The sequence below is a fragment of the Balaenoptera ricei genome, chromosome 8, assembly GCF_028023285.1.
Source record: "Balaenoptera ricei isolate mBalRic1 chromosome 8, mBalRic1.hap2, whole genome shotgun sequence".
Lineage (NCBI taxonomy): Eukaryota > Metazoa > Chordata > Mammalia > Artiodactyla > Balaenopteridae > Balaenoptera > Balaenoptera ricei.
The window spans coordinates 14,450,507-14,470,168 of record NC_082646.1 but is presented as its reverse complement, the minus strand read 5'-3'; the positions used below and the strand labels follow the sequence as shown (position 1 = coordinate 14,470,168).

The 19,662-nt window shown below is 52.7% G+C and overlaps 2 protein-coding genes across 2 annotated transcripts in view; both read right to left on the bottom strand.

The window, feature by feature from the left end:
- TMPRSS13 (transmembrane serine protease 13) overlaps positions 1-18,742 on the bottom strand; it is a 32,129-nt gene extending 13,387 nt beyond the window's left edge. The window contains 6 exon segments of the mRNA XM_059929302.1: positions 1,736-1,865; positions 2,893-3,015; positions 6,157-6,261; positions 7,342-7,579; positions 18,505-18,531; positions 18,533-18,742. Of these exon segments, the coding sequence (XP_059785285.1) occupies positions 1,736-1,865; positions 2,893-3,015; positions 6,157-6,261; positions 7,342-7,579; positions 18,505-18,531; positions 18,533-18,742 (833 nt within the window).
- LOC132369610 (large ribosomal subunit protein uL22-like) lies at positions 4,458-5,009 on the bottom strand. The gene has a single exon (XM_059929301.1). It carries the CDS (start codon positions 5,007-5,009, stop codon positions 4,458-4,460), a length of 552 nt encoding a protein of 183 aa, XP_059785284.1.
- Positions 18,743-19,662: the final 920 nt, after the last annotated feature.

Below are 19,662 nucleotides of genomic sequence, written 5' to 3'. Positions count from 1 at the left end.
GAGGCAGTTAAAACCCAACAATCTCGGACCCCACCCACTGTCCCCTACTAGCCCTACGCACTAACCCAGTAGTTTTGAAAGTGTGGTCCAATCCCAGGGGACAATGTTAGCACTGCCTGGAAATTTGTCAGAAATGCAAATTCTTGGGCCCGGTCCCAGACCTACCAAATCAAGAATTCTGGTTCTGTGTTTTAACAAGCTCTCCAGGTGATTCTGATGCGCTCTCAAGTTTGAGAAACACTGACCTGGCCCTTTTCTATCCAGACTGTGATCCTTGGACTGACTGCAGCAGTATCACCCCAGACCTGCTGAGCCAGACTCTGCATTTTAAAGATCCTCATGTTATGGGTTTGCGCATTAAACCCTGAGAACCGTTTGGCTTTTAGACCACAGTGTGCCTAAGAATCACCCTCCGGGGTGTTGTTAAGCAGGTTTGAAATCCTAATCCCAGAGATTCTGATTTCAGGGTGCATTTTAACAAGCACCCCAGGTGATTCTGCTGTGGGTGATCCATGGACCGCTATCTGCGTTGCCCTTTGGTGTGTTTCTAGAACATGGGACACCCTTGCGTGAGAGCATGCCTTTGCGGGCGCCGTCCCTCTACCCAGGGGCCTCCTCCATGCTCTGCTGACCTCCAGGCACAGTCAGGCACCCTCTCCGTTGTGTGTGCATAATGCTTCCCACGTGTCCTTTCCATTACACATCACGCGGTGCTGTGATTATTGGTTAAAGCCTCTCTCGCCCACACCATACCAGAGATTGTCCAAGGGCAGGGATCTTGTCTGGGTGAATGGCTCAGACATAATTAAAGCTCGATGAATGTTCTTTGAATAAATGACACTATCTATTGAAGCCCAAGGGAAGTTCGCATTTGCATAAGGTCACACAACTCAATGATAAACGATGTCCGTTGTCTTCCAACTAGATCACCCGGGTCGTCTTTCACAGATGGGAACTCTGAGGCTGAGGTGGGGGCAGCGAACTGGTTCTAAGTCCTCGTCCCCAAGCCCTGGTGTTCTAGGTGGTTTCTACAGAGAGCCCACAGTGAGATGCTAATAAATAAACCTTTCTCGCTACAACTTCACACACATTGGTGAACCCCCATACTACTTGGTTTGAAACCCAGACCAAGAGGGAGGATGGAGGTGACTATGTGGCCTGCCAACCGGGGGCTCCTTCAAGGGGGAAGGTCATGGTAAACCCCACTCCCTACTCCACCCACTGGTACCAGCTTCTTGTTTCAGATCCGTAGAGCCAAAGATGCTAATGACGTTACCTAGCCACATCTGCCCATCTCATTCCTGTTTGATGCATTCTAGCCCAAGCCACAGCTGCTGCTCAGAGTCCGCTGAAGGGTTTGCACAGCCTGAGTTGCTGGTTCCCAGATGTGAGGAGAAGACGAGACCTGCCCGAATGCCCACCCACCTCACAGGGCCTCCGCGACCACTGAATGCGAGCATGGGCATGAGGGTGCTTTGATGCAGAAAACCATATAGGAACGTCATCCTGCTGCAGATGTGCAAATAACTACTTTGGCCTCTTGGAAACAGCTTGTCCCCAGACTTGGGCTCCTCGGGCCACTGTCCCTTTGAATAATTCAAGGGTGCTATGAGCTAGTGACCTCAGCCCTGGTCCCCAAGAGTCTTTTTAATATGAGTTTCCATCAATGATCCTGAGATGCCCTTATGAAGAGTCTGAGGCACCCCTGAAGCTGGGACTCATAGGGGAGGTTTACCTCTTGAAACCCAGCTGCTGGCAGATCTTCTTCGAGTAGAAATCATTCCAGCTGTCACTGCAGATGGGAAGCCACTTATGGGAGGATCCAGAGTAGAATTTAAGCAGAGACGTGTCCCAGTCAAACCTCACTGCAGGGCAAAAAAAGATCAAGGCAGGTCCTCAGCACCAGGAAGCTCCAAGTTCTTGAGGAATGAACCAAGTAAGGCTCTGAGATGCTCCTGTCCTAAGGCTTCTCACTGAGGCCTTGCAAACAGCCGGGAGCTTGGCCCGGGATGGGATGATCATCAGCCAGTGCTCGGAGCCCAAGATGCTCAGTAAGGGCAGAGCCAAGGCAAGGGGGTGGGGCAGCGCAGAAAGAGCTCTCCATCTGACAGGACCCAAGAGCCGTCACTGGGAGAAGGGGTGTGCGCTGCCAGGAGCTATCACGCCAAGAGGGCAGTGATGTGCCCAAATAAGAGAGGGACAAGGGGAGTGATGATCAACTGAGTGCTCACTAGACAGGCTGAGTCACAGAGGGATGTGGTCATGGGCAAGGACACACATATACACACAGGTGGAAAGGGCCAGATGTGCACCCACAGACACCCACGTTAGGGCTGTACATGGACAACACAAGTAAAAACCACTGAGGACCAGCGCTCAAAGAGATCTCTGTGCTCGTGAAAGCCTTCATTTACAAACTGACCTTCATGAAACCACAGGGGTGGCAGGTCAGAGGTCACCTGCTGGGCACATGGACAGAGCTCCGGACCCCACGCCTGCCTCCAGCCAGAGCAGCCCTGCTTTGCTCAGTCTGGTAGCTGCGAGCCGTCAGATTGTATCTGAGAACCACTAATCTTGTCCAATCCACTCATTTTCCAAGTTAGGAAACTGAAGCCCAGAGAAGGTAAGTGATTAACCCAAGTCACATAGCACTCAAAGCCAGGTTCCAAACCCCAGTCTACTGTAACTAGAGTCCAGATCTTCTGAGTCTCTGTCCATTGCCTCCCATTTGAGCTGATACCGAGTTTGCAGCCCCCAGAGTACACATGTGCGGGTGCACACGCACGCACACACACACACGCACACGCATGCACACGCACGCGCGCACGCGCACACACGCGCGCACACGCACACACGCACACACACGCACACACGCACAGCCGGCCTCCTTACCACAGCCCAGCTCGTCGCTCTTCAGCTTACAGTCCACGACCCCATCACAGCGCACAGCCTGCTTGGGGCAGCTCTCTACCGGCTCCTTGTACTTGATCCCTATGTGGCCCTGCCAGAAGTAGACTGAAAAAGATGAAGCAGAAGCCTGGTCACTGCCAGCCCCAGAGAGACATGACGCTATGCAGCCCAAGGCCCTGGGTGTTCTGAGACACTGATCTGCAATCCCTCCTGGACTCTGGGTCCCTCGTCCCCCATCTGTATGGAGAGAAAGGCTGCTCCGGAATGCTCCAGAAAGCTCCTGCAAGCAGGGCAGCGCACAAGAGCAGCCACCCAGAGAGGGAGAGAGGGAGGTGTGGAGACGGTTTCTACTCTGGGAGCTCCCCTGCCCTACGTGCTGGCCAGAGTGGTGGTCAGAGAAACCCCTTCCTCCACCATCCCAGAGGCCCCTCCTCAGAGCCACTCTGGCATCCCTCCGCCTCTGTGCTCTGCGGGTTGTAGCAGAGACATTTCCATCTTCAGTCGTACACTTGCAACCACTACCTGTCCTGTCTTCTCAAAGGCTGTCCTCCCAGCCTCAGAAGCTCCTGGATTTTCTTCCTCCTCCCTCTTCTCTAAACAAGGGATGTCCCCTTGGCTCAGTTCTTGCCCCATTACTTGTCTTGATGCCTTTAAATGTCTTCCCACCCTGCGAGCAACTCTAGGTGGCTGATTCCTAAATGTACAAGTTGAGCTGAAAAGCCAACAGCTTTACAAACCATATGTGAAAATCAGCTTCATGACTTCTTCTAAGACCCATCTCTTTCCAAACTAGGAACCGTCATCCCTCCTGCCGGGAAACACCTCCCCTTGGATGCCTGAGAAACCCCGGGTTCTGACTCCTCACCCTGCCTGTTGTCTGCAACCTGTTACTCAGCCCTCACATATCCCACTGGTCCCACTATGCTCTCCATCACCCCGGGTGAAGGTCAGCCTTGTGTGACTGCTCCTTCCGAGTCCAGACACCAATCCCTCCTAACCTCTTGGACTTCCCCCTCCTCTCTGTGCCCTGGTCTTTCCCTCTCCCACGTCCTGGGCACTGAGGCTCCTGGGATCACTTTGATGTGTAGCAGAGAGAGCTCTCAGGGGGCAGGGGCTCTAGTCCTGACCCCACTGCAGAGCTGCTCAGTGACCACTTCCCTGGGAATTCCGGAGGTCAGGGGACTTCAGGGAATGCTGTGAAATCATGCTGAGCACCTGCCCTCAGTTGCCATCTCCCCCCTCCATGGGTTATTTCCTACTGGAGCAGATGTCCCGTGTGGGGAAGGGAGGCAGCAGGGTGGGGCACCCCAGCGGGAGGTTCACATGGATGCCACGTGGCGGCAGGTTCCGTGTTGACGCCTTCACATGCATTGTCAGGCAGGCGGGGAAACTGAGGCTCGGGAAGTTAATTAACTTGCTGAAGTCACACAGCTGGTAAGTGGCGGAGCCGAGATGCTTCGGCAGGTCTGTCTGGTCCTAAAGCCATACTCCTTGTTGTTTTTGTTTGTTTTTTTTTTACTTTTATTTGTATTTATTTTTTGCAGCATTTATTCCTGGGCCATAAGTTTTTGTTTCTTCAGTTTCTTCTGGGATATCTTCTTCTGGGCAACCTCCTTTTCTGGTTTAGGAACAATCTGTTCTTTTTCAGTAAGGATCATCTCAATGTGGCAGGGAGAGCTCATGTATGGGTTGATCCAACCACAAGCTCTGTAAGTCCTGCGCCGCATCTTGGGGGCTTTGTTCACCTGGATGTACTTAATGACCAGAGAATCTACATCTAAGCCCTTAAGATCAGCATTACTCTCTGCATTTTTGAGCATGTTCAGTAAAAATTCAGCACTCCTTCTGGGCCACCGACACTGCGTCCAGCCCCACTGTTTGGCCTGGGCACACCTACCAACTCCACCATTGTAACGACGGAATGGCACACGTTGCCTCTTTAAAGTGCCATCCTTCAGATACTTGGTAGCTTTTCGGATATGCATACCCTTAATGGCCTGGGCAGTTTCACGAGTGTTCTTAAAGTGAACACGAAGATTTGAACCTCTTGACTTGCATGATTTTGTGGGCTTTTCTGGGTCAAGTGAAGAGGGAACCATTTTTAGAGGTCACCTCAAGCCACTTACCGGAAAAGGAAACATAAAGCCATACTTTTAACCAGCATGCAACTTCTTCCCACGCAATCCTCTCCCTCAAACAGCCCTGCCCTTCGCCTCCCGTGCTGCCTCTTTAACAGAATCCTTACCCCTCAGCCTGGCATTTAAAGCTCTCTACAATGTGGCCCAGCCATGCCCAACCAAACGACAGCCCTCAGGTCCCCAAATGAATATTCTCTCCGGTTAAGTGGGTCCCTTCCCTCTCCCCATGCCAACTTGCCCATCTGCCCCCCCACATTCCCTGCAGCTGCTCATCCTGCTCAGATGCCCTGCCCAAGACGCACCCCCCATCTTCTAGGTCCTCATCTGGCCCCATGGCTTTATGAGCTGTCCCCTGCCACCCCAGCCCATACAGCTGTCCTCTCTTCCTGATGGTCACACTCAAATCCACTTGCTCTTAATCATTTCCATCTACGTCCCCCAGGAGACTGTACTCTCCCTGAGGACAGGGTGGTGTGATGTGTGATCCCCTTTGCTCCCTCCTAAGATTTCCCACTGTGCTGGGCTCAGAGTGGACTCCCCGGCAGGGAGTCCAGGGACATGTCCTGAGTATCTTTTCCAAAGGAGGGTGTGGAATTGTGGGAGCCTGGACCCCTGAACACTTTATCCAATTGACTAAAAATGCCTGGGGACTTTTCCTAATCAATGTTTTTATGTTTGTTTTTTAAATAACTAACTTTTTTAGAGTGGGATTTTGTGCCAGGCATTGTGCCAGTAGCTCATTTATTCCTTATAACCCAGTGAAATCTTTAGGAAATTTTACTGAGCACATAATACGTTGAATGAATGAATTTAATCCCATTTGAAGAAACAGAAACTGAGCTCAGACTGGTTAACTACTCACCCAAGTAAGTAACACAGATGGGACCCAAGCCAGGTTCCTCTGACTTCCCACCCTCTCAACCCAGCTACCTCCAAGGGGCCTGGAGGTGCCATGGTCCAAGGCCATTTGCAGGAGTGTCCCTTTGTGGACTTGGCAGCTGGCGAGTGTGTGTTCCCCACTCGTCTCCCTGCTGCGTGTCCCCATCCCTGAACCCCACTCCACCCCGCAGTGACCAGAGCCCAGCCCTGCTCCTTCTGTTAAACTCACAGAGAACGATGAGCAACACCACGAGGGCGATGAAGAGGAAGATACATCCGATGAGCAGCATACGCTTCAGGCCCTCCTGCCTGGTGAACTTGGGCAAGTTGATACCTGGGAACAGGCCAGAAGTAGGGGAGGGTGAGGCTGTTGGAGGGGAGTCCGGCACAATGGATGAGGGAGAAGGAAAGAAGGCTGGCCCAGGAGGGCCCTGTTAGGATCACTCCGCCCAGAATATGGCACCGCCCCTGCCTGAAACCAAGCTCCCTTTTACTCAGCATCTACTGTGGGCCAGCTAGGCATTTGCATGTGTTATCTTATTTAATTCTGACAGCAACTGTGTGAGCTGGGTATCATTACGCCCATTTTATAGATGGGGAAACTGAGGTTCATGGATGTTAAATAACTTGCTCAAGGTTACTTGGCTAGTGAGTGGCAGAGTAGGGATTACAAATGAAATGTGTCTGATCCCAAAGGTCTCCACACCAAAGTGCCTCACTGGCCCTTCAAAGGGCAAGACTGGGCCCCAAATCTTGGTTTGGATGCTCCTCCAGGCCTGTTTATACTGCAGTGCTGGGGCAGGAGGACAGGAGGAGGGCAAAGTTGGGATGGGCAGAAAGGCTGCTTCCCTAAGGGCAGAGCCAGTCCCTGAGGACCATTTGACGTCTCTGTCTCCCTATTAGCTGAATCCTATAAGCCAGCTTGGGAAGTTGGGGGTGGGGCATGCCTGCCAGATCAGAATCTCTCTCTTTGCCCCTCTACCCACAGATGAGCCCACGATCATGACTGTACTCCAGTGCAGACCCCAGCTTCCCTGGCAGACCCCCAGGGCAGCCCAAGGAAAGAACCCTGGCTTCTAACCAGGAGCCCTGGCTCTCAAAATCTGCACCTTGACCCAGACTGAGCAGCCTCCAAAGTTACATCTGCTTTGTCGGTCCTGGTTTCTTAACCTCAACCCCATTTGCTGCAATTTCCCACTGCCTTGGGTTTGCATGTCATGGTTCCTTCCTGCCCCCTCCTCCCCAGGTCCCCCACTGCCCACCTGGACCATCCCCCCTCCTTCCCAGTCATTGTTATTCAAGAGCTAGAGGAGGAGCAGAGAGTGACAGCTTGGAGATTCCCCCCCACCGCACCCCCCTCCGCCCTTGGACTGCTTCCCTGTTCCTCTTGCCTTCCCTGCAGGAGCCCCCTTACCTGGGCTCTCGGCCCTGGTGGCCCTGGCAGCTGGTGTGGACCTGTTAGGAGATGGCTGGACAGGTACGGCCCTCACTGGTGTGGCTCGAACAAGGAATACTCTCGTTGGAGACGATGTCATGGAGGCTGACATGGCAGACGATGACCTGCCGGGCGTTGACCTGGAAGGTGGTACCCGGGCTGGGCACGCACAGGCCAGCGATGCCCGGGCTGGAGGCGTCCTTGCTGGGGAGGCATTCTGAAAGCAGAGTGAAAGCCATCCCTCAGGCTGCTCCCCACTGCCAACCCACCCAGCTGTCAGCCCTGCTGGGCCAGGAGGTAGATGCCCTGGAGCAGGCGGCTAGGGGGTGAGCAGACCTCCCAGACAGGGAAGAGAATGTCCAGGGATGGATGAAAGCTCAAAGAGCCTGCGGTACCCTACTCCCTGCGGTCTCTCCCCATCACAGGGACCTGCGGAGGTGGGCAGAGGGCTGTGGGTCATCTGCCTGGGGTATGGGGGCACCTGCTTTGGCTACATGTGTCTAGAGACCCTCAGAAAAGAGGTTGCTGGACCGGACCCTCACTCTGAGGGGGAAGTAACCACCCTTTCTGCCCTCTTCACTCCCCTGCGTCCCGCCCTTCTGCGTATGTGTGTGATATTATAAAACATCATTCGTACTATGAGCTGTCATCAAAAAGTGTGAAAGCACTTCCTAAGAAAAGCCCTGACCTGCCTTGTACCCCACTGTTCTCAGTAACACAAGAAGTCGCACGCGCGCGCACACACACACACACCCCCCAATACATCAGGGAAAAAGGAGAGGCAAGGTGAAGGGGAAGAAGGTGACCAAGGTCCTTAACCTTCCTCAGCTGTAGGTGGAGTGATTTTTTTCATTTAGATTTAGCACTTTAAGCTGTAGTTACAGAGGACTTATTCTCTGAGTGCTTTATGTATTTACTCACTTGATCTTGAGAACAACCCTATGAGGTAGGAACTCTTATTATCCCCATTTTGCATCAGGGGAAACAGAGGCAGCGAGATTCAGTAACTTGATCAAACTCTCAGAGTTAGAGTGGCAGAGACAGGATTTGAGGCCAGAAGGTTGGGCTGTGGAGGCCACGCTCAACCACCAGGCTTTGCTGCCTCTCTGAGGAGGAATGCATGAGATAATGCAGCAGTGGCAATCAATGAACACCAGTGCTGTTCCTTCCTGGAGAGTCTGAGCCTTTGGGTGCACTGAATCTGGAATTGGGAGCTGGTGGGCAGCCAGGGCTGATGGAAAGTCCTTGAGCAGCCTCTGCTGGTGGCCAAGCCCTGGTCTGCCGGAACCCCAATCCCTGTCACCAGATTAGGCACCCTCTCTCCTCCCTCTGGCTCCTTACAGAGATCTCTGCCCTCCCTCACACCTTCTCTGCTTTCTAAGTCCCCTCTAGGTGTCCCCAGAACAGCAGGGGGAGCTGGAAACCGACCTGGCCCAGGGGCCACATCTGCCCCTCACTATCATTTCTGCTGAACACTGACTGGATACTCAGGAGGGCAGCCCGGGGAGGAGCAGGAATGGTGGGGGAAGGGACCTGTGCTCAGGGCACAGTCGGCAGGGCTGTGTGGAAGAGACGGGGCTCTGGACCTTGGGCACCTCTGTTTCATCCCTCATCTACCACTGTGCTTAAAAGCATTTGACATTAGTAAGCAGCTCAGTTAATAAAAAGTCCTCTTCATTAGGACATCCGGCTCAAGCCAACACCATCAAGCCTACCAGGCAGGGTGGGTTTTTTTGTTTTTTTTAACTCCATCTTCTAAGAGTCAGAGGTCACTTTTTTTTTAAACTCCATCTTCTAAGAGTCAGAGGTCACTAATTGATCTGGTCACTTCTCCATTTTTCTGGAGGCTGTGGGATGAATTCAAGGAAGGACGTTGAGTCCCTGACCACACTCAGCTTGCCAGAGGCAGGGACCAGGAGTGACTATCCCAGGGAGTTACTGGGGTTAATTGATGGACATGGGTAAATACACATGGGTCCAGATGCCCCAGCCAGCAGAGCAGGGACACACTCGTGTGTGTTTAGGGATATGAAGAGCAGCGGAACCAGAGCTCAGATTTCCCTCTCACCCCTGTTGTCTAGAGACTAGATTTCCGCAAAACGAAGACAGGTTAGCCCCTGGAAGCCTCAAGGGGAACAGGACTGGGGTTGGAGCATGGAGAGGGGGTGAGGATATGCTGAAATGTACAATGCATCCGTTCACAGCACTGGCTTTGGAGTCAGGCAGACCTGGGTCCCAATCCTAGCTCTAGAAGTGTGACCTTAGACAAGCCACTTAACTTTCCTTTTTCTTTTTCTTAATCTGTAGAATAGGACTAATACTCCTGAGGATTCAATGAGATAAAATAAGAAATCTCTTGCCCGTGCCTGGCACACAGTGACTGGGCAGGAAACGGTCATTCCTCTCCCCCCTTTGCACTGGCACACCCAGCACCCACCGTGCTGAGATTTAACAGCCCCGAGGCACGGCCAAAGGGCTAAAAGGTGGTGTGAGCTCCTCTTGGGAGAAAAGAGGGTGCTCAACAAAGGCCAGACTAAGGTCCTTCAATAAGAAGAACAAGCCCAGGCTGTGTAGAGCCCTGCGCTTCCTTCCCACAAGTGGTGGCCCCAGCCTCGGCACCTGAGCGAGACCTTGGCATTGTGGCACCTCAGCTGGCCTGCCAGGCCTCCCTCCCTGTTATGCTCACAATATACATCTTCCCTCACCTCAGGGGAAATTCCCATAACTCAATACAATAAAATTGATTATAGCTCCCAATGTATGGTACTTTAGGGTTTATAATACACCTGCACATCTATGGCCTCCTGAGGTCATCACTCCATCCCTGAGAAGTTGATATGTTTAGAAGCGCGTTTTACAGGTGAGGAATCCAAGGCTCAGAGCTCAGATTGCCCAGAATCACATAGTCGGGCACCTGGCCCAAGCCCCTGTGCATCTGAGTCTCCTGCCCTCTTGAGTCAGGAGCAAGAGGCCCCCGGCCCAGTCTTTTCTCTGAACCTGGTGCATGGGATGCTCGTTCTGCATCTGTGACGTGGCATGAGAATCGGGCCTGGGACCTTGCAGGGCTGGGAGCGCCATGGGGAGCCTGGGGGTGGAGCCGAGGGTTCCTGCAGGGATCTTGGTCTTTCCAGTAGGAAGCAGGGAACTGAAAGTTTCCAGTGGGAAGCAGGGTTGGGCCTGGTGGCCTGCCAGGACAAGCCTGGTCGTCAGGAGCCGTGGCATCACAGCCCTCCGGTACTCTCAAGGCCAGCTGGTGACTGGGCAAGAGACTTAACCTCTTTACATCTCGGTTTCCTTACCTGTGCGGTGAGCCGGTCACCTTGCTTCATAGCACTGCAGTGATAGGTGATGTATATAAAGTAAGACTTGGTGACCATTAGCTGTGATGGTGGGTGGGTGTTTGTCTATTTGCTTGTTTGCTAAAGACACTGGGCTTGCAATAGAAAAATCTGTGTTCAAATTTGACTACATCCATTCCTAAGTGGCTTGGGCAAGTACATTAACCCTTCAGAATCTGTCTCCCCACATATAAAATGGGATTGATCTTACCTTCTTCCCCCAGATTGACAAGGAATAAATATGAAAGAGGCTGGTTTATAAATGCATATCACCGTAATAATAGGAACAGCCCACTAGGCATTTTACTTGATCCCATCTCAACCTCATAACAGCTCTTTGTGGTTGGTATTATTAACCCCATTTTATAGATTTTGAAACTGAGCTCCAAGGTGGTTAAGAACATGCCCAAATTTACATCTCAGGTAAGTGACGGCGCTTGGATTCTATCCAGGCCTACTCAGAGCAAGTTGAGTCTGGCCCAAAATTATCACGAATGCCCACAGTAACTTCCTGCATTTCTTCAGGGCTTACAATTTGCAAAGAGCTTTTACACCCATTATTCCATTTGCTTCTCACAATGCTCCTAGTTAGCAAGCTGGACAGGAGTTATCATTCCCGGTTTATACACGAGGAAACTGGGGTTCAGAGGGGCTCAAGAGCATGCCTAAAACCCCCAAAAGGATTAGTGGCCCTGGGACTCTTATCACAACCTTCTGACTCCCCCGGCAAGAGCTCAGGCCCTCCACCTGAGCGGGACCCCATGACCAGCTAGGGTCCTGTCACCCCATCAGCAGGGCCTGAACGAGAGAGAAGGCTGAGAGGCCCACAGGTGGTGGAGGCCCAGAGGAAGATGGGTGGGGAGACCTGGGAGAGGATGGAGGGAACAGGGAGCGGGCAGGCACAGCAGGAAGCCGGGGGCAGCCAGGGAGGCAGGGCGACCTCCTGAGCCTTGCGGGTCCCTCTCCCAGATGCTGGCTCCACACACAGGTAGGTCCCAAAGCGCCCACCCACGGCCTTGGCCGGCAGGAAGTGGGGAGGAGAGGCCCTGGGGTCCCGGCAGGAGACCCACCTGGGTCCCTCTTCTGTGAGTCTAGAGGGAGGTGGGGCGTGTAAAATGGAACTAACCTGGGGCTCAGTACCCAAGGAGCCAGGTGGAGGGGTGAGTAGTCTCCAGCCAGATCCTTTCAAACTGTTACCTCTGGGCCTCAGCGGTCCAGCACAAAGTCTTCCCAAGGTTGGGAAGAGTGGGGTGTGGGGATGGAGGGGAAGCTGGGGGTGGGGGAGGGGAGAAAGGGTGATACCCAAGAAGGGGCTGGAGGCCCTGGAGGCCCTGGCCTCAGGAGAATGAGCACTTTGGTGTCGGACAGGGTGGGAGACAGGTGGAGAGTTTCTGGCCCCACGGAGCAGGGCAAGAGAAGAGTCCTGGTCCCCAAAGTGCCAGATAGAGCTGCGCATGTAGAGAGCTGCAAACCCCAGCAGGGACAGCAGGATGGAAACACAGCCCCAAGACCAGAGGAACACAGCCTCCAGAGTGAGGCTGTCTACTCCATCTTCCTGACTCCAAACCATCACACTTCCAGGACGCTGCTGGGAAGAGTTCTCATTTTCTAGGACCACTAGAACAGGAGATTCCACAGCCGTCCTTCTTTACCCATTTCACAGCCTTCCACCCCACCCTCCTGGAAGTTCTCCCTGATGTCTAACCTACTAGAGCAGTAACTCATTTCCCTTCCTCAATTCTTGGAGATCAACTGCTGAGATTCCAGCATCCCTCCTGGAGGCCTGACCTCTCCCTCAGAGCAGATGCCTTGAGCAGGTGGGGAACAGGCAGGGGAGGAGAATTCTTGCCCAAGGTCCTGAGATACAAGGGACAGAGCCCGGACCAGAACCGGCCTGACTCCTAGCCTTGGCCAGCGGGCAGCAGACCCAGGATTGGGAATCAGATGACCAAGGCCAGGCTCTCCACAACCTGCCTGCAGACCAGAGGCTCCTCGGTCTTCAGGGGGACAGGGGGACAGGGGGACAGGGCAGAGCCAAAGCGTGGGTGACTCTGGCCATTTCCCTGGCCTAACATTGCCAATCATTCTCTGCCTCTCTGCCCCCGCCACCCCTGGCGTGGTCCCTGGGGTTACCCCCTGGGCTAATACAGCCGTGAACCCTCACCGTGTCATGGACCAGGCCTATACCCCAGGCTGTCACTGATGCCACCTGCCTGTGTCTCTGCAGCTCCCGGGGACCCCTACTCAAAACTCATCCAGTCCCCTCAAGACGTTCTGGGGCAGGAGGCAGCGGGCAGGGCAGGGTCCACAGGAAGGCAGCAGCGGATGAGCCAGGGAGAGGCCTGAAAAGAGCAGTCCCTGGCTCTGGGGCTCGTTCCAAGCACTTTCCTGGACAGGAGCTGATAAGCATTATTATTCCCATTTTATAGACAAGGAAGGAGAGGCCCAAAGTATTTGTGTGCTTTGCTCAAAGTCGCTCAGGTACGTCTTATAGCAGAAGAGGGACTAAACCCGAGACCCACTGCACCCGGTCCACTGCCCTCTATACCACAGTTTCCGGGGTAGTTTCCCCAGCCCACGGCACCTGGGCCAGTGTTACGGTTTCCTGCGGCAGCTCTGCCCTGGGCCCTTACCTGGTGGGGGACGGGAGTAAGTTAACAAGCCCCCAAGTGGGTCCTACCCTTGGCCTCTCTGGGTCTCCTGCAGGCCCAGCCAGCAGTGCCAGAGGGGAGGGAGCTTCTGCTGTGCTGAGTGATGTCACAGTCACCTCGTGGATTGCTTCACCTCAGTGGTTATGTGGCTGCCGCCATGGATTGTGCCCTGGGCTTTCCGTAGAGACTGTTATTTACCCACAGACGGCAGCCTGATCTCTGGCCCAGATGCACTGTGGGTCGCTCAGAGCACCCGGCATTACAGGGAGCAGAACCCTATAATAAAGTCTCACGCTAGGCTTAAGAACGTCCACCTGCAGTGACTTGAACGCGTTTTCATGTCTCTCAGGGCCCCTTCAAGTCCAGCACGAGCTGACTGGGCCTCCCTCCCCGGTTCCGGGCCAGGCTCAGGCTGGGCATACCACAGGCTAGAAGCATCTTGAAAACCCTCCAGTCCAACCCATTTTCCTATTGGTGAGGCGATTAAGGCCCAGAAAGGCAATGTGATTTGTCTAAGATCACACAGCCAGCTGGGGGCAGCGCCAGGACCAGAACCCAGATCTTCTGACTGCCGTCCTCAGGCTGTTGCACACCTCCATGCTCTCGCACTGCCTGCCCCTTCCCAAGCTCCAACAAGGAAGGACCCCTTGTTAGATTTAGGCCCCTGTGGCAGCGTCTCTCTCCCAGTAACCCTGAGAATCAACGATGCTCAAAGGGTGGCAGCCCAGGCCGGCACCCCAGTATTCCAGGCTACGCAGGACAAGGTGCTCCCCAATCCCCACCAGAAGCACAAGCAGTGCCAAGGAAGATCAGGAGCCCCCTTTCACGGAACTTAAAAAGCCTCCTTGCCTGTTGGGAGCCTGGGGAACCCCTGGACCATGGCAGGGGAGCCTGAACCCCCCTCCAGTGTGGACTGGACTGGATCGGAGTGGTCCGTGCTTCTTTCCATCCTCACTGCCCAACCCAGGCTTCATTACACCTCCAGGTACACAGGGTTCCGTCCTACCCTCCCCGCTCCCTGGACCCGGAGAAACCGCACAGATACAGGCCCCCTCAGAACCCACAGGCAGATTTCCCAGCACCTCCTGCCACCCAGCCACCAGCACGTCCCACATACATGCAATGCTAACCTCAGGGACCCCAGTCGGCCTGGAATCAAACTGGGATCCAGACTAAGAAGCCAGAGCCCCGAGGCCCCCCTCACCGCAGGCACAGGAGGCCCCAGGGACTCTTGCTTCTGCTCCTAACCAGCTCCAGGACCTTAAGGTCAGTCACTTTCCTTTCTGGGGCCAACCAAGGAAAAGGCTGGACAATCAGCTGTTTTCAAACGAGTTTCTACAGAGCATTAAAAGTTCCGTGGAGATGCCTTGGAGGCCCGCTTGTAGGTAAAGAGCTTCGAGTCCTTTACCCCACTTCAAACAGAGCAGATTAACTTTTCAGTTTTATGCAGTGGGTTCCACATAAGATTTCATTTGAACAAAAGAGTCTGCTACTACAAAGAACTTGAAAATTGCCAGCCTGATCGGGTGCTAAAGTTCCTTCTAGTTTAGGATGCCTCTTATACACATGAAAAAACCTTGGGGATCCCTATTAGACTAGAATCAAAATACCTTCCTGCTCATTCACTCATTCATTCATCAAATAGTTTAAAGAACATTGAGTACCCCCTATTGCCAAACAAATAACGTTTGGTTGCCCAGGAACTTGGTGCCTCAGTTTCTCCCCATGCGCCCTCTCTGCCAAGGCTGGGGTGGTAATAGGGCTGCTACATAATGGGGGCCCCATGGACAGTCCTGGGTATTGCTTCCCTATCACAGGAGCCAGACGCCGCCTGGCATCGCCAAGGCCTCCACTTGGCTGACCAAGCCCTGGGTTCCCTGTGCTGGCATCCCTCCTTGCCTGGCTGGACACCGTCCACCCCCGTTGCTGCCGTACCAAGAGGAAGCTGTTTTGCCAAAGCCGGACACTTCAGCCAAGTGGCTACCGTTACATCCGTCAGCCTTCCCACCCAGCACCCAGCCTAGATCCCCGTACACACACTCCCACACATTTCATGCTGACATTTGCCAGGTCACAGGGACAACACAGGGGGAGGCAGGGTGGGATGGGCCTAGTGTAAGGCTGCCTGGCACCAGTGCCAACATGGAACACAGAGGTTTCAGGTGAGGGCTGCCTACCTGCAGGGACAAAGGGCAGGTGCCAGGAGTCCTGGGGGTGCCTGCACTTTGCGGTCTAGGGGATAGCAGAGCAACCTGAGCCTACTGGTCTGCCGTCTTGGGAACCTGCCCAGCCCCCTCTAAAGACGGTGCCTCATCCTGGACCAGCCCTGGGGCCTCCAGCCATTCTCAAGTGCACAGCATCTGTGGTCTTGGGCTGACTGAAAACCTGCTCCACTTTAAGAAGACCCAGGGCTTCCCTGGTGGCGTAGTGGTTGAGAATCCACCTGCCAATGCAGGGGACTCGGGTTCGAGCCCTGGTCTGGGAAGATCCCACATGCCGCGGAGCAACTAAGCCCGTGCGCCACAACTACTGAGCCCGCGCTCTAGAGCCCGCGAGCCACAACTACTGAGCCCACGTGCCACAACTACTGAAGCCCGCACGCCTAGAGCCCGTGCTCCACAACAAGAGAAGCCACCGCAATGAGAAGCCCACGCACCGCAACAAAGAGTAGCCCCCGCTTGCTGCAACTAGAGAAAGCCCGTGTGCAGCAATGAAGACCCAAAGCAGCCATAAATGAATGAATGAATTAATTAATTAAAAAAAGAAAAAAGAAGACCCAGTAGAAGAAAATCCACTCTACAGAGGATTGTTGCTTTATCAGTGGGTCAACTTCAGTCTTTCTTTAATAAACATGACACTTCTTTAAGCATTAAGCATGTGACGCCTTTTGAAGAACACAAAGTATGCACTATTCTTCAGGAACAAATGAGCATATCCAGTGTGGCACACCTGTAATCTCACTCTACATGATTCCAGAGACTGTCATGGAACCAGAAAGGGGCCTCAGGGGGCAATTCGTCCAACCCTCTCCTTTTGTAGGTGGGGAAACTGAGGCACAGAGAGCAGAAGATATTTGTCCAAATTTAGAGGCGCTAAGACTAGACCCTAGATGATGATGATGATGATGATGATGATGATGATGATGGCAATAAATCTTAACTCTATGAATACATGTCCATCTGTCTATCTATCTGTCTGTCTATCTGTCTGTCTGTCTATGCCAGATGTTCTTATAAAAGAGACTTATTATGTGAAAGACACTATTCTAAGACCACTTGAAGTAGATACTATTTTGATTCCATTTCACAGATGAAGAAACTAAGGTGCAGAAAAGTTAAGTGATTGGTCCAAAGTCACTGCTGACCTGGAACTTGGTCAGTGTTCTGTCCACCACATCCTGCGGCTTCTCTCTTGAACACAAAGAAGCTGTGAGCCTTCTCCACCTTCTTTCTAAGGTCCCCCTGAAGTCCCAGCCAGCTCACACAGGAGCTTCATCAGGCTTAAGTCCATTGGCCACCATCTTTCTCACTACTTTATTGAGCTGATAGTCAAAAATCACAATGCGTCTTTCTGCAATGACGTCCTCAGGGAAAAAGGCACAGCCTTAGACGACCAGTTACTCCCAGTCTCCTCTTATTCAATTTAATTAGTGTTAAGAAATCTGTTGCAGATAAGCTTAAGATCTTCAGGAAGCGCTCTCTGTCCCCACCTCAGGCTCACTATCTTGGGGGTTCAACCTTAAATAAGGAGGTAATGGTTCAGTTCTTTCATTCCAAGGTAAGTCTCCCAGAGTGAACGTGGGACCTGCCATACCATGTGACATTTATTCTATCAGTAATGAAAAGCCTGTACTCTACCCTGTGCCCCTCCAGTGACCTTCCATGTTGGTTCCTGACTCTGGAGAGATGAGTTTCCTAGAAGGTGCCCCCCCACCATCACCCTGCCCCAGGGACTGGCCCTACCACCCTTCACATAGCTCAGCACTTCTCACCCCTTGTGTCTAGGGACCATCAAGTTTAGGTTCCCAGCAAGTTACCAAGGAACATGACCCATGGCTGTGACCATGGGTTCACCTTCCCCATGCCTCAAACCAAACTCCATTCTGCCTTCTGCATCCCCCTTACTGCTCACCAGAGGTTCCAATGAGCCCCAGAGGCCTAGGGTCAAATGACCTCGGTGAGGCAGAGACATGGGCCAAGGAGACCCGATCAGAGGGCAGGAGAAAAAGCCTGGGACAGAAAAGTCAAGAAGGGGCTGGAAGAATGGTGGGAGAGATGATGGTAGAGTTTTCAGAAATACATCTGGGGTTCAGAATGGACCACGAGCCAACTATCAGCCAGAACATAGGCTAAGCTGATCCTCAGTTCCAGCGTTGGCCCATCCTTCCCACAGTCCCAGATTCTACCACATCACTGGAGAACAAAAGAAGGTGGAGATGAGCAGAAAATAAGACCCAAGGAGAAGTAAGGGCACAGAGGAATGTTCCTCAAGAAAAGAAAGCTGAGGAATACTTGAACAAAATCTTTGGAAACCTTCACATGCATATGACTGGCTTTTCCACAGAGGACACTTAGCTGCTCTCTACCAAAAAACAGAAGAGGAAAGTAATCTTAGTTGTAGCAGAAGGAATCATGGTTAGACATAAGGAAGCACTTTCCAAGCATGAAGATTATTAAGCCTGAAAATAATGACCAAGAGGAGTTTAAAATCCCCTTGAAGATCTTCAATGCCACCTTTTCTGAGATGGTTTATGAGTCTGGTGAGAGGGTCACCCAAAGATAACCTTGAAGCCGAGTTAGAATACTAAGCTTTCATGATTCTCAAACCAGCAAAGTTGTCCCAACAGCACATACGTCCTGGCTGGGGTTCTCAGGGGCCACAGAGCGGGAGCCCAGGATTCAGCCACACAGCCCTGGGGTGCTTCCTGACCAGACCCCAAATCCCATCAGCTCCTCCTCCCATGGGGCCCCTTTTAGGAACCATGATAAAAGGAGGCCGCGTGATCTTGATCCCCAGTAACTTCAAACTAGAAAAGGCACATTCAGTTTCCCCTGAAACCGAGGCACACCGCCGCTGCCCCACCTAGCTTCCAGCCCCATCCCTGTTTCCTCAGTGCCAGGAGGTTCTGGCCCAAGCTCTACAGATGCACTCACCAGGTGGCTGTCTCCGTCCATGGTCTCCGGAGGGGGTGAAGCCTCCAGCCTCAGCTGATGTTGACGGGAAGATCCATGTTTGGCTTCCCAGGCAGGTAAGGAAAAGGGGGCTGGAGGGCTGACGGCCAGCCCTCACCAGATGGGCGGGGAAGCCAGTTGGGACATGTGAGGTAATCCTGTGTATGAACAACAGGGCAGAACTAGCCAGACCTGTCCCTCGCCCCTCCTCCAAGGCCATCCCAGTTACTCAGCAAATACCAAATACTGGGAGTATGAAGCTACCTTTATTCCCAAAGCTGTCCCCACAGAGTCAGCTGTGGGGAAACCAGGGCTTCCAGACCACCTTTTTCAGAGGGGGATTCTGGGGAGAAATGGCCCAGGCCTTGGGAGGACAATCTTAGCCTTGCCAACCTGAGCCCCTAAAACAGGTGCTTCTGAGCCCTCTGAGGTACGACCCTGTCCCCATAAGGATCGTCCAAGATCAGGGACCAGCGCCAACCCAGGGCAGGACAGAGTGAAACTTCATCTCCAAGGACCACATGCCCAAATCCCAAATCGGGGCACGTGGTCTGGCAAAAAGAATCTTTCTCCTGAACTTTGCTTATTTCTACAACAACTCTCAACAAGGAAATTAAAATCAAATGGCTTCTAATTATGCACATAATGAATTGCCTCTATTGAAAATAATAAAATGTTATGAAACAACACATCAAAACCAATGAAAATAAAACATACATATATTGGAATGGAGACCATTCCAAGAAATACTATGCTGACTCATGATTCCCTACCTCTGCCCCAGCCTGTCGAAAGAAATAGTCTAAAGAAACAGAGGAAGCGCTGCTGTGAAGGGAGAGTTAGCACCTCCACACCCAGCAGAACTGCTGAGAACAGCAGAATGTAAGCTCTGGGGAGAACTTTCCAGCCTCTGAGTATTTGGGGGTACAGAGATCATAGAACTGCAGACCCTTTAGAGATGGAAGGAAGCTCAGAGTTTATCTAGTGATTCAATCTCCTCATTTTACAGATGGAGAAACAGAGAGCCAAGTAGCTGAGGAAACTTCACAAGTCACATCTAACAAACAACAGCAGCAGCAATAATAATAAGGTGCTGGGTGTCCTATGAAATGCTTTACATACAGCAATGCATTTAATTCC

Bases quoted from the DNA above. Each gene is read 5' to 3' on its own strand.
- LOC132369610 (XM_059929301.1), bottom strand. From the start codon at position 5,009: ATGGTTCCCTCTTCACTTGACCCAGAAAAGCCCACAAAATCATGCAAG.